We start from the raw sequence: 14,305 nt of genomic DNA, 5'->3' as shown, positions 1-14,305 counted from the left end.
TTTCTATTTAAGTTTCATATCTGTCTTTACCTTTTCTAAGAATGCACAAACGAAAACTCCAAAGTAGAATTCTCTGTATGAAAAGAGTTGCTTCAGGCATTATATATATTAAATTTAATAAACCCTGTTTGATATACATAACTTTAGAATCAAAGCTGAATATATCGTTCTAGACTGGATAATACTTTTAAAATAAGAAATATCAAGTTAATTGTTTAAACATGCCATTAGCTGCTGCCTGTCTATAACAGCCATTTTGTATAATGTGATTCCCAAAATATACTTTTAATTTAAAATCTTTGACATTCATTTTAAAATAGCATGACAGATCTGTAGTCCTCATTATATAGCAGGAGACAACACACCAAAGCTATTCTTCCTTGTAATAAAATGCATCTTAACATCTGATGACAGGCCATCATGATTAAATAGTTCTTAAGATACAGAGGCCAAATAATAGGTCAAAAATTATGAAACTCTCATTAAAAGTGTGCTGAACACATTTTATAAGGAATCATGGGGTTTGCTGTATTTTTATAAAAGAAAAAAATAAATGTTTTTTGAGGAAAGAACACGATTTTAATTTACACTCTCTGTCAAACTGTCCTAACTAGACTTTAATAACTAGGCTTGACTTGGCAGATTTTGGAAAAGAAATCCACCATATCTGATTCCAGTTTAATTTTAACTAGAATACTCTGGACTTAATTGGTTGTAAATTACACCCTTAGAATACAATACATTGTTTGAAGGAAACACAGTACTAAGTACACAAAGCAGTGCATCATTAAAATGGAAACTCTAATTAAGAGGACCCTGTCTACTTGAAGCTGTGTGCAACAGTTTGTGGCTACATATAGGAATGTACAAACCTATTTACATCAAATGCACAAGCCAGTTTAATGGAACTCAGGTGTGCATTGTAATACAGACGAACATCTGCATCCATGTTGGTTATTACGTGGTAGGTTTTTTCTGCACATGGATTTCCCTTGCTAGTAGGCTGAGACAATTGACTGCAAATCTCTCCAATAAAAGCCTTATTAACTGCTTCATAAAGCAAATAATTTCTAATTACTCATCCCATTGATACTAAAAGTCAGTATTTAGTTGTAGCTAGGATTGTGGGCCCGTCAGGTCACCTCTTCTTTTCCTCCTTCTCTCCTACCCACCCACACCTCAAAAGTCTATGTGGGCATTTTCTTATCCCAATTTTTCTGATGCTGACTTTCAAGAAGAGCCAGCTGCTCTTTGTCATGTAATTACTTTATAATAATATATATGGATAAAAGTGGCAGATTCTCTAACAAAACCACTATCCTTCATTACAGTATGTGAGGTTTCTGGTGGCCCATAATACTCCAACCAAGTGTTTCACTTTTTTTGCACAGTGACATAATATATAATATGAAATTTTAGATAGATGATTTGAAGCATCTAGTAACCATCATACAGGTATGCACACAATTATTGACAAACAAAACAGTATCTGAATTACTTTCCCCCCATCAAAACCTTAATGTGGAAAGGCAGTAAAATCCTCATCTTGTATTTCCATATGGTTTACACAGCACTCAAAGTAACAACTAAACTTGCCTCTAGGTTAAGGGAAGCACTGACAAAGCATTGATTTCAGTGTATACTAAAAACTTTCTTATTCTCCCCAGTGGCTACTAGCCATTAATGCTACAGTTGCTGCAAATGAGATGCAAATATTAACATCTGCAACACTTGCTGTTGTTTTGTAGAGGAATTCACAACCACTTCTGTTTAGAACTACCGACTTCACCGATGCTCTGCACCTTGCAAAGTTTTACCATGTCCCTAAGATTACTTTAACAGTGGATAGCTTTGGAAAATATCCTTTTCCAGCTCTTGCCAGCATTGTGGTAGGAGCTGGGGGAACAAAAGTCTGCAGTTCCTTATCCCTCAATAGCAAATCAGTGCAAAGGCATTCCTCTTCACCCAGGCCTTAAACCATCTATGCCCTTTTAAACTCTGTTGTGGGGTGTTATTGTTTTTATTTGTTCTATGTTATTCATGTTTGTGTTTTTCTATCATAAACTGCCCTGTATAGAAATTTAAAATAATAATAATTAAACTTGTCTGTCCTTGGGTTAATTCCCAATTATCTTATTTTAAAAGACATTCAAAATGTACCGTTCATAATGCAGCTAGTGCTAACCTTCTAACAAGATGGTTGGTTTAATTTGTCAGAAACAAAATAGGACATGGCATGCAACTGCAAACAAAGGGTATGGGACAAGGCAATGTTAGTTGGCCAAGTATGCACGTCACAGTAAACCATAGTTAAAATAAATGATGGTTCAGTGTGATAGAGCAGCATGCTACTCCTGTGCTGAGGAAACAAATCTCAGGTTACCTTGTCTGCATCAGGCTTGTGGCTTGTTTATTTCCAAACTATAAGCAGTAAACTAAGAACAAACATAGGCTTCCATTTGTTCTTTATTTCTAGACAAATGAACAATGAGACCAGTGTCATAGCTGCTTTTCTTGCTGTGTGGCAGCGGTAGGACCAGGTTGAAGCAAATTGGGAAGTTTGGAGCAGCATGAAATAATACACTGCTCATTTATATTAAACAGTAATTTATTTTAACTAGGGCTACTGATAAATTGTAGCTTATTTTATACTTCAAATTATGTATACTGATACAGCTAAGAAATATGTAAAGTTTGAAATCCTCATTTTGCTTTATTAATTCCGTTAGTAAATATGTCATTAGACACCATTGTATAGAAACGGATGTGTCTATTTTTCACTTTTGTCATAATGCAGTATCTGTGTATTACAATGGAAACAGAACAAATTTCTAAATGGGATGAAAAAATAAAACAAGTTGCCTCTTGGGAAAGCCTCAAATGTTAATATCCATCATTTTCCCCCTGGCTAATACTTTGCTTTTGTGCAATGTGCAGGAAGAAGCACTTCATGGATTTCAAGTGAGTGATTATTTCAAATACATGGAAAACCTGGCTCTAACCTACAGACCAGTGCTGCTAAGAGACATGAAGAACATTAGAGTGCAGAACACATAGATCAAGCAAATGAGCCTCTCATTTCAAATTTTAGTTACGTTCTTAAAAGGACACTGATTATTTGTTTTATATACTTCTCTATAAAAATGCATTCATTCTAAATGTACATACTGCCAAATCAATAATAAGGCTTTTCAGCATTCTGCTTTCACAAGACATCCTCTAAATTGGTTCATCTGAAAAATAATGTGTTTTTCTAGCCATGCACCATAGCCTTGTTTACACTTGGCTTCAGAACCTGCCCTTGAATTACTTAAATGTCCTGCTTATATTTTCTTGGAGTGATTTCCATACTATTAAACTTTGCTTCTCTTCAACATCTACCTTCAATTTCTAAATTGCATACAAGTTTGCCAATAAAAGACAGTAATATGAATCCCCATTCTGAAAATCCAGCCTTACTTAATATTGATAAATAAAGGCAAAGCTACTTCCTTGAATGTAGCAAGATTGACCTTCGAAGGTCAGGAAACAGAACATCCTTGAAGATTCTCCATTCTGAGTATCTTAGTCTGCAGTAGAATTGTAGTTGTTTTTTTAACAATGTACACTAAAACCTTGACGTTTTGATGAGCTGAACAAATTAAACTTCCTGTTATGATAATATGCAGTATTTATTGTGTTTTTGTGACTTCTCTGTTATGCCAAAATGGAAAGCGAGGAGGTCAGTTTTGAGGTTGTGTGTATGAGCATTGCTAATAATATTTCCAGTTGATCTGGAGTTAAACTGTCTGCAGGCTTCTCCAATGTATTACATGTTTGTGAGCATCTTATATGGTGCACACAAATTAGGTATATGTATTAATTAACAAGTTAAACATCAAAAAACTGAAATCACTGGGACTTTAAAAGTGCTTAAATTTGACTGAATTTTACCCAGACATGATCACAAAATTCTGAAATGTACATTCCTGTGTAATGGTGAACATGCTGAATTTAAACTCAGTGATTTCTTTTGGAGTACAGACAACTCCCCATCTGCACGTGCTCTGTTTACATGTGACCACAAACACACGTGGTGCCAGAATCTCAGAAGTGGATTCTGGAAATGGGGAACACCCTGGAGAGGCGTCCTGGCTTGTCAGGAGACCCTTCCCAGAGCCTGAATAGGATGTCCTCTTAAGGCTCTGGGGAGGATCTCCTTGTGAGCATGAGTCCTTCCTGCCTAACAGCTGATTTTCAGTGTAGCACGGAAACAGCTGCTCAGCTGTGAGAGAGCAGAGCTGACCCTCTGCTTGCATGTGCGAGCCAGAGGAACAATGCATCTCTGACGCAGATGATGTGGACCAGAAGTGGAGTAATGTGCACATGAGTAGAGGAACAGTTTGGTTCTCCCACAGCTGATGAATAGGGAGGCTCTTACCCATGCATCAGCTGAGCTGATACAGGCAACATCCCATTTTAGGTGATTTCGCATATGGGAGGGTTGGGAACACAATCCCCGCATAAATGGGGAGTCACCTGTATATATGTTTATTAGTAAGGCCTATACTGTGGTCCTCCAAGTTATTAGGGCAGTTTATGTGCTTGTCATATATTTACGCTTTATGGTGCAACTTCATAAAAAGGCAACAAATAAGGTCTTGGGAGAAATAATTGTATCATTGTTAACTGGCTTTGCTTATCAAGCTATAGCCTTGGGTATAGTTTGGTGTTCATATTAGGGGTGTACACCAACCACAAAATTGGGTTCAAAGCCAATTCATCACATCCTTATTCCATCCAAAGCAACTGCCTGATTTGGTTTGAGTTGGAATCCCAATTCTAGAGTTTGTTGGTCATATATTTTGCAACAACTAATGCAAATATAAGTTTAACAAAATCTCTAAAGGCACACCCCAAGATACATACATGATAGGAAAGCTACAAGTATTATATTGCCAAATGCAGTCTGATGGGTGCTGGAGTTGGAAATCCTCACCTGCTCCATTTTCACTTATTTATTCCAAGTTAAAAATGGTGTGCCCAAGAACAGGTTCACTTTTTTTCAAAAGAATTATCGCCACAAGGCCGAAGTAAATTATGCAATGGCACAGTCCCAGTGAGAGATGCAAGATGACTTCATTGGGTACAGGAGGAGAAAGACAGAAAATGAGAGGCAGAAGCCTCATCCATTTCCAATTGTCACATTCCACCATGTTTTATTCATGCCGTGCTCCTTTTTGAACAGAGAAGGACACACAGAGGGCTAAAGCCAATGGTGCTCTTTTTCATGTTTTAACGGGCAATTTGTTGCCCCTTTGAGCTGCAAAGATGGGCTTTGTAACAAAACTGTGGGTAGTGCCAGCTGAAATTGCAGGTGCCAGGGTGGGCCTTACTAGACCTTATTGGGGTTCAATACTTGGGTGGGGGAGGGGGGGTTGGGGCTATAGGGTCCAGCATAGTCTGACAAGCAAAATGAATAATGCAAAGCATGCATAATATTTTATCTTGTACTTACTTGTGAGTCTTACATAGTAAGGGTACTTACTATGTGGGTCTCAAAAGCCAGATGTTTTTGGAACATACTCTGGCAAATTTGGATTTTATCCATTGCAGAGTACACACAGCCAAGCTTGTAAAGTTACAGGAGGAAATTGCACTGTTTTATCCAGTATGCATTTCAAAAATTTCAAGATAAAAATGAGAGCCTACCTTTTATAAAATGCAGCTGAGGAATGCTCTCTTTGGATGTTTAAGCTGATCAGATAATGCAGCACAGATTGTTCAGTATAAGCTAATGTCAACCCCCTCCAAAGAAATAAATAAAGTATAACATGATGCTAAATATAAATACAAATACAGTCATACCTCGGGTTACAGACGCTTCAGGTTGTGTGTTTTCGGGTTGCGCATCACTCCGAACCCGGAAGTACCGGAACGGGTTACTTCCAGGTTTTGGCGCTCGCACTTAACGCACGGGCAGAAGCACCGAATCGCGACGTGTGCAGACGCAGCGCTGTGGGTTGTGAATGTGCCTCCCTCATGGATCACGTTCGCAACCCGAGCATCCACTGTAGTGGCTTTTTAAAAGCATAATTTATAATAGAAAGTCTAGGAATAGAAGAAGATACTGTGGCCTTTCCGAGTCCATCTAGCTATGTATCTGAAAAGAACCTTTTCTCTCTCCCCCAATCTCTGTTTCTAATGTATAAATATTCATGTTGACAGCTTCTATTCTGATATGAATAGCCTGTTCCAAGTACAGTGTCTGTAAAATAACAGGAAGAGAACTAGAGGGCACAAATTGCAAGCATTGTAATTTCCACTAAAGCAAGCACTCTTACTTTTTTGAGCTAAATCGTAAATTGCAGTGCAAGAACATAAGGATTGTTTATATGTGTAGCAAATAGCAATGACTGCTGAAATGAAAAATGATATCAAAGACTTTCTGTTTGTTTATATATGTGTGTGTGTGTGTGTGTGTGTGTGCGCGCGCGCGCACTTATTTCAACACAGAGAAAATCTTTGCCATCATTTCTCATTTTGGCAGTCATTGCTATTTGGATTGAAGGGCTGAACAGGCAGATAATATCAGACACCCACCTTCGACGTCCTATATATTTCAGCTGTGTGCTCCTGTAGTTTCTGATGCAGTAGCACTATGGGGAGTAATAACTACAATCTAACTTCATGCTGCTGCAGCAAACACTTGAGCCAAGGAAAACCTTTTTAAAGAAAGCAATGTCACAAGTGGATATTTTGGTCCAGAATGAAAAGCATTCGTAGCAGTAGCACTTACTAGTATTCAGCACCCAAAACCAAAAGGGCTCTGACAGTTGCATTTGTATTAAGCTCCGTCGCCACACTGTTTTCATTCAGGTCCTGCTTGTCGGTTTCCCACAGTCATCTGGCAGGTCAGTATAACAACCAGAGGGGGACTAGATGAGCCTTTGGCCTGATGCAACTGGCCTCTCCTTATGTTCTTATTTGTTCAGTCTGCAATCCGGATTAGTTTTGTTCTTTTCGTAATTGCAGACTTGGTTTCACCTTCCATGTTTCTTCCTTTTACTGTGCTACATCCTACATAAAGAACTGCAGGGTAGCGCCAGTCGCTTTCAAATGCTGGTACTCCACTTAGGTCTTTCAGGCAAGCGGGTTATAGTGCAATCCTATCCAGGTTTACTTGGAGTACCAGGGACTGTGTGCTTGTGTGTCCTGCGGTTTTAAAAGCCGTTTAATATCGATGCAAGGTAATTTTTACATTTCTCAACCTTGCAGTTTGTCATTAAATATGGAGTTAAGGAGCCAGGGAATTTCTGACTGAAATCTCTCTGGTTCTAGAAATCGTTTGAGTGGCTCTAACATAAGCTCTTGGCTTATGCATCTGTTCGTTGCTGGTTCATGGGTTTGTGTAATATCTGGGTCAAATCAAATCCATATCACAGGGTGATGCTTATGAGATATCTTGACTAGTGCCTCTTTAATAGCTAATGTGTAGCTGGAAGCGATGCTCAAGAGACTTTGTCTTCCTTAATAGTGCTTCTGTTTAGTGTCTGTCCTTTTCTGCCAGAGCATGATCTGCATAGTGAACCTGGTAGGGGAGCCCACAGTAAGAGAAAGGGGGGGGGGGAAGCACCTTGGCCCCAAGGTAACAAGTGAGATAAGCAGCTGTATGAGCAGAGTGTAAGCACCACCCATTTATTTTTTAAATTTTATTTTATTAAAGCCTCTGCTAAAACTAAGGCATTGCAAAGGTATTGTGTGACATGAACTGAATCCTTGTGAATTAAAGACTAGAAAAATTTACAAGCTGAATCCTTTTTGGGGGAGACTGTAGAACAGGGATACCCAACACGGTGGCCTTCAAATGCTGTTAGACTCCAGCTCTTATCAGCCCTAACCAGCCTGGCCATTGGAGTGGCATGATGGGAGTCCAACAACATCTGGTGCCGATGTCCAACAGCATCTATGCTGCAGAAGATTGGTTTTCAGCTCTACTCTAGTGACACAGCCTTGAAGAGCTGCAAAAAAAACTACATCCAGGCTTTTTAAGCTGACATCTTTCCTAGTCTGCATCTGAATTGGAATTGTTTGTAAGATGCTGTCTTTTTATTTTTTTAAAAACACTTGTCTGCTGATTTGGGCTCCTTTGCAAGGAAGAGCAGGGTGTAAATCTAAATTGGAAGTACTCCAAGCAGTTCTCGTTGAAAGGATGGAGGCCCAAAGTCTGGTTTCTTACCCCAGCTGTAACGTTTACAAGACATACAGTAATGAGGGGTGAAAGCAGGAGGGACAAGTTTGCAGGGAAGTGGGACCTCTTCTTGCATTATTTGGCAGGGCAGGGAGGTTTATTACAAATTAGATTTATTACCAAGACACCTGGATAGCTAAGCCATCCATGATTGTCATTGCCAAGTATGTATTTCATGTGCTTCTGAATTTTCTCTTTTAACAGGTTGCACACTGTATTGCTATGTTTAAAAAAATGTATCATATATTTTGAATGATGTTGGGATGTCATGGATTTATGAATAAAAACAATAATAAACCGTTAATCATGTCTCTTCCTTACCGAGATGAAGATATGTTTACGCCATTTGTGTTTGTAGAGACCTCTGACTTTGGTGTGACTTCATTATAGCCTATTGTCCAAAGGTGAAGTCACACCTTTTGCCTTACCCATTTTACATCTGGCAGCACCCTCCAGCAGCACAACTCTGCACAAAACCAAACCTCACTCACACAGCCTTGAATTCTCCATGATACTTGGTTCGTGGCTACAAATAATTCAATTTGTGGCTGAATTTGTCTGGAGCTGCCAGAGAGCCACGGAAGCCTCCTTATGATTTCTAAATTGCCGGACTTTGACTAAGTCTAAAGCCTTTGGGAAGTTAGTTATAATGATGATAGGATGGTTTATTTCAAAGTCTCTTAAATCTGAAAAGTCAGATCAATTGCACTGCCTTCTCCAAACCTCATTAGAAAACAGAGATCAAGGGTCAGATTTTCCCTGTACCCATTTTGTACCCCATTATGGATGCACAACTACTAAATAGGGTGGGCTTGTCCATAATTTTATTTTAATTTGAAATATTGATGTAGCATCCTTCATCAGAATCAGTTCCAGGGTAGGTTTACAATAATTAAAACTACAATCCGATTGTTGTGTGTTCTGTTTTGTAACTAAGAAAAGTAGGTTATGATTGTTTACAAAATAAAAAATAAAAAAATCCACCCAGCTAAAAATACAGTATTCCAAAGCATTAACAAGCAGCAGATTCAAGAATGGAAATAAAAACCGAGTTGTAAAATGCTTGAGGAAATACAGAAATGTTTAGCCTGGCATTTAAAGGCTACTGATGTTGGTTCCAGCCGAGCCTCTTTGGCGAGGGCATTCAATAATTGTGGCATCACAGACCTCTGTCTAATTGACATTGGTCCCCTCACAGATGGAAGAGCACTTGCAGAAGGCCATTGGCAGATGTTAGTGTTGATATGGGAGTAGGCGCTCCATCAATTTGGCATGCTGGGGCTCTTTAACATGCTTGGAAATGGCAACTAGGAATGTTCCACAGCCCACCTCTGAGCATTTTAAAGTGATGTGACCCGGGTTTTATTTGTACATAAGAAGATTCTGTATTTTGTATGCCAATATCCATCCCCAATTGCACAAATATAAAAGTGAGAAATGGCTATGATCTGTAGGACATACCTATGTAGATAGTTCTATGGGGGGGGGGTTGCGCATTGTGCTCATACAACATACCTGGTTGCTCTGGTTCCATGCATAGTCATACTGTACTGATTCTCCCTCCATTAATCCCATCCATGCCATTGGTGGAACAAGTTAAAATAAGGTTACCAGATTTTTTTCAGTGAATCCGGGGACACTTTTCAACTTCCTACTAAATAGATGGGTTTTGTCAGGTGACTGATTTGTAAATCTGGGGACTGTCCCTGGGAAATGGGGATGTCTGGTAACCTTAAGTTACAAAGGTGGCATCGCCTGAGTGGTGCCTAGGCCAGGGATCAGGAACCTGTTGCCCTCCAGATAATTGTGGGACCACAGATCTCATCATCCCTGGGTGGAGATCATACTGATGGGAGTATGACCTGGGGGAAAAGAAGAAATGGAAAGAACAGCTTCATTTCCAAAGCTGCATTTTGGGAAAGGTGAGCAAAAATAATTATTTGACTAAGTACAGAGTTAAGATAGCAGTATTTGTTGATTAAGTTCCTCTGCACCATCAGTATGTTTGGTCTTTTCACCATCGAGAGGCTGTTGGAAGCGTTCCTATTTGAAACATGAGAAGCATACACTACAAGAATCCTGTTTTGGGGAAGCAATTAGATAGTTGGGTTGCACCGTAATTAATTCTCATTGCCGTTTGATTAAAATGCCACCGCTGTGCACACAGAAAATGACACCTCCAAGTTGCTCTTTTGCACTGTGATGATGAAGACTCTGGCTTTCCTTCCTTTTGTGTATACCTGGCCCGACTGCTGCAGAAAATAACCACTCCGAGAGTGTGCTGCACATGATACGCACCCATGGCAGACAATTAGAGTCCATTATTTTCATAAAGCGTCACACTAATTGAGTCTCTGCATTAGGGCAGATTAGGCATCCTGAAATATCACACAGCAGCTTAGCAAGGCAATCATCTATTCATTGCTTGTGGCTTCAAAAGGGCAACTCGAAAGCTCGTAAAAAATTTTCCTCAAACATTTCAACTGCACTTTGGCATCTTGACAGGAAAGCACCCTACCAACCCCTGTACTTAGATATTCTGTTTATCATTTGCCCCTCTTCTCATTTGCCTGTTCTCCGGTTTCTTTTTGACCAATTCAAGGAGTAATGATGGTTTACCATGGGAAACTTCTGCTTTTTCTCCAGCTTTATCTTTGAAGGAACTGGGGCCCAAATAATAGCCTGGTCTCTTGAATTCAAAATCAGAATCAAGTGGAAATAGTTGCTCCTGGGTGAAGCTCAGTGAAGACTGTTGGATTCTACCTTCCCAGAAGGAAACGTTTAGCTGATTTCCACCCAGACACTGCTTTTGACTGCAGTATTTCGGATATGTCCGGGAAATTCCAGATGTATGGCAACCCTTGGGCTTCTCACAGCTATGTGGATCCCAACCCCAAGTCTTTGGAGCAGTTCATTTAGGATTTTATACTTCATTTGATTGCACTGGTATCTGCAGATATGTCACTTTCTATAAGGAAGGAACTGAATAATCAAAAGCGCTTTTTTCCAAAAGAGTCTTCAGTCCCATCCTATTAAGAGGGAATCAAGTAAGTCTAGAAGTTGAATTTTAGTCTCTACAGCAGGGGTAACTAACCTGTGGCCTTCCAGATGTTGTTAGACACCAACTCACATAATCCCGAATCATTGACCAAATTGGCTGGGGCTGATGAGAGTTGGTGTCCATCTGGAGAGCCAGGCAGATTTGCCAACTCTGCTGTACAGAGTCACATTCATATACATCACCCCATCTCTTCAGAGACAACGTCGGACTTTCACTTTTGATTGTCCCAAACCGACAGAACAGAAATATCTCTTGCTAGAATACACAGCAAAGCAGGACTCGAACAGAGTTGACTTTTTGGCAGGGCATGTGTTTTTCAGTAAATTATGTACCAAGACCGCAAGTGAGTGGAAAGAGAGGCCATCTGTCTAGATGACTTTGGATTCATTCATTCGCTCTTAGGAAATTCATTCTGCATAACGCTGAGCAGCGAGTTTGAAACCATGGTCCCCAGGTACATAAGGCTTTTGAAGACCACACTGGAAAGGAAATGTAATGAATGTTGCAGCCAAATCACTTGGAGCCAGAAGTGCAGCGTCTGCCTGGGTAAAATTAATTCTTTATTCATTATCCTAGCTTTCAGTGCACACTAGATTTAAATTTAAAAGGGGGGGGGACACAACCCTTCACTGTGGAGTGCATACCCACCCATTCTGGACTTAGTCCTAATAATCTACTGGCTGAAGTTTATATCACATGGATTTAGATCAATAATAAGAGTTCTTAACACAAGGCTTCACATGCATTTTACATCAGGAGGACTGTATTCCAAAGATAAGAAAATTCAGAACAGCCATTAACATGAGATTTCTCTCATTAAGAAATCTATCATCATGCTTTTTAAGAAAATCAGCCAGCGAGAGGGAAGAGGGCAGTCTTTATATATGATGTATGGGGGGGAGGGGGGAGAGTACTATCTGTCACCAAGCAGCACGACTGGAAAGCTAGAGCTTCAAGCCTGTATTGATGGACTGGGGAGTCTTTGGTTCTCCAGATGTTGTGGACTCCAACTCCCGGCAGCCCCAGTCAGCCAATTAGGGATGGTGGAAAATGCAGTCCAGTAGCATCTGGAGGGCCAAGATTCCCCAGACCAAACCAAAGGAGCCCAGAAACACCAAGCCAGGCTAGGATGTTTTGCTACCTGAAGGGAATATTTGTTTATTTTACAGCTTTTCAGACTGCTTCACAGCCAGAAGCTATAGAAGCAGTGTACAATAAGAAATAAGAGATTAAACACACAATATAGAGACTCTCAATGTAATAAAACCATTTCCACAATTGTTTTTTAAAAAAGAATATTCCATAAAATGAATGTGGCATCTTTCAGAGAAAGCCTTTTTAAACAAACATATATCTGGTAGCTGAACAAACACCTAGATGCCAGCTGGTCTGTCTAATTTCAGTCAGCAACTCATTCCAATGGAGTGGAGATGCAACATTAAAAACCCGGCTTCTAGTTCAAACTAAGCATGTCACTGGCATATGTGGTACTCTCAGCAGTGCCTCATCTGAAGAGTGCAGTTGTCAGGCTTGGTTATATGGGGAGAGGAAATGCCTCAGGTAACTTGGTTCTTTTCCCTGCTCTTGAATTCCATATACAGAAGCTGATTGGAGCGTTGGACTTTTACTTCAACACTGGCAGCTGAGGGCAGAAATCTTGTTTAGTGGGTATATGACAGGACCTCTGATCTCCAACAAAGAAGAATGACTGGGAGGCTCAGGGGAAATGGTTGGAGGGCACAGTTGCCACTTTGTCTCGCTCTTTTCATAGTAGGGCCGGCCCTGCAAAGTTGGAGTCACCCCCAAGTCTTCTCTGAAAGGATGTGCCTAAACCAGCAGCTCATCAGGTTCTTCATTCTTCAAGTCTAGGAAGAAGCAGAAATGATACTCCAGCACTGAGATTACTTCTAGCACTCAAGTGTATACAGCAAGCAAGGCCATACCACTCAGAACCATAGTTGTCAACATTTCCCCTTTTTTAAGGGAAATTCCCTTATTCCGAATAGGATTCCTCGCAAGAAAAAGTTGACAGCTATGCTCAGAACATGCCGGATATCGTGTGGTCTTGGAAGCTAATATTGTTGGTATTTTGTTTTAAATAAGCTAAAAATACCTAGAAAGAAAATAATTTAAAAACTAAGTGTGGCCAGAAGCATTTCCCCCTTACACACAGGAGGTTCAGAAGAAAGAGCCCCATGCCACAATACACACAAGGGAAACAAACCCTTTGGGGCCTTGTGTAAACTCACTCTTGGAAGTCTACAGCTTCAAGAACAAGCAGCAGGGGAGGGGGGCATCAATAAAATCCATCTGTCCTTGAAGAAGGAATAAAATTGAGGTCATTATATTGAGATTTTCCTCCCTTCTTATGCAATTAAAATAGGAGCTGTGATATTATATCTAAGATTTGGTGCTACTGAGATCAGAACCTGGAAATCTGTAAAAGGAATTTCTAAGCTGTGCCCTGAACACTTGTTCATTTTCTTGCTTGGTTTTCTGGCGATTTGTGATTGATGGCCTGACTTCTGGCTCGAGAGTATGCTGGTCTCTAATTATGCCTTTGGCTACATAGCTCACCCTTTCAATTAGGGCTCCCCGCTCCTTCCTTTCAGGGTTTCTACGCAGCAGCTGCCCATCCCAGTGGCTGTATGTATAGCATCAAACAAGGCTCCTATTGGCATGAAAGGGTTTAATCGGGGAAAACATTTTCTTTTTGATTATGAAGGAATGCTTCTGAATGCAGTGCTGTGGCACCAAGATTGTTCTCCAAAGAGCAAACAGGGTCAAAATGAGAGCCAGCCCTGCAATGCGCCACTTTCCCTGTTGACTCCTGCACATAGAAACAGCTGTAGCCATTCAATGAGGTGTCAGATAAAACCTTTAGCACCTTAAGCACACAAATACTACATGCTGGTAGAGAAATGCAAAATGCCATAATGCCTGCTGGTCATCTGTTTCAGAGATTCATTACAACAGTTAAATTTTACTAGTCACTCACAGGAACTGCCCCAAAG

General features: G+C 40.1%; 1 protein-coding gene across 3 annotated transcripts in view; it reads left to right on the top strand.

Annotated features, from left to right (window-relative positions):
* TBC1D32 (TBC1 domain family member 32) overlaps positions 1-3,661 on the top strand; it is a 70,553-nt gene extending 66,892 nt beyond the window's left edge. For all 3 annotated transcript variants that reach the window (XM_081187619.1, XM_081187618.1, XM_081187620.1), the window contains one exon: positions 2,938-3,661. In XM_081187619.1, coding sequence (XP_081043745.1) covers positions 2,938-3,057 — 120 coding nt within the window. In that variant the 3' untranslated portion in view covers positions 3,058-3,661. The remainder of the gene's footprint in view (positions 1-2,937) is intronic.
* The last annotated feature ends 10,644 nt before the right edge of the window (positions 3,662-14,305 follow it).

This window comes from Podarcis bocagei (genome assembly GCF_964188305.1).
Source record: "Podarcis bocagei genome assembly, chromosome: 3".
Lineage (NCBI taxonomy): Eukaryota > Metazoa > Chordata > Lepidosauria > Squamata > Lacertidae > Podarcis > Podarcis bocagei.
The sequence above is the reverse complement of the archived record's forward strand: the minus strand, read 5'-3'. Positions and strand labels throughout refer to the sequence as shown.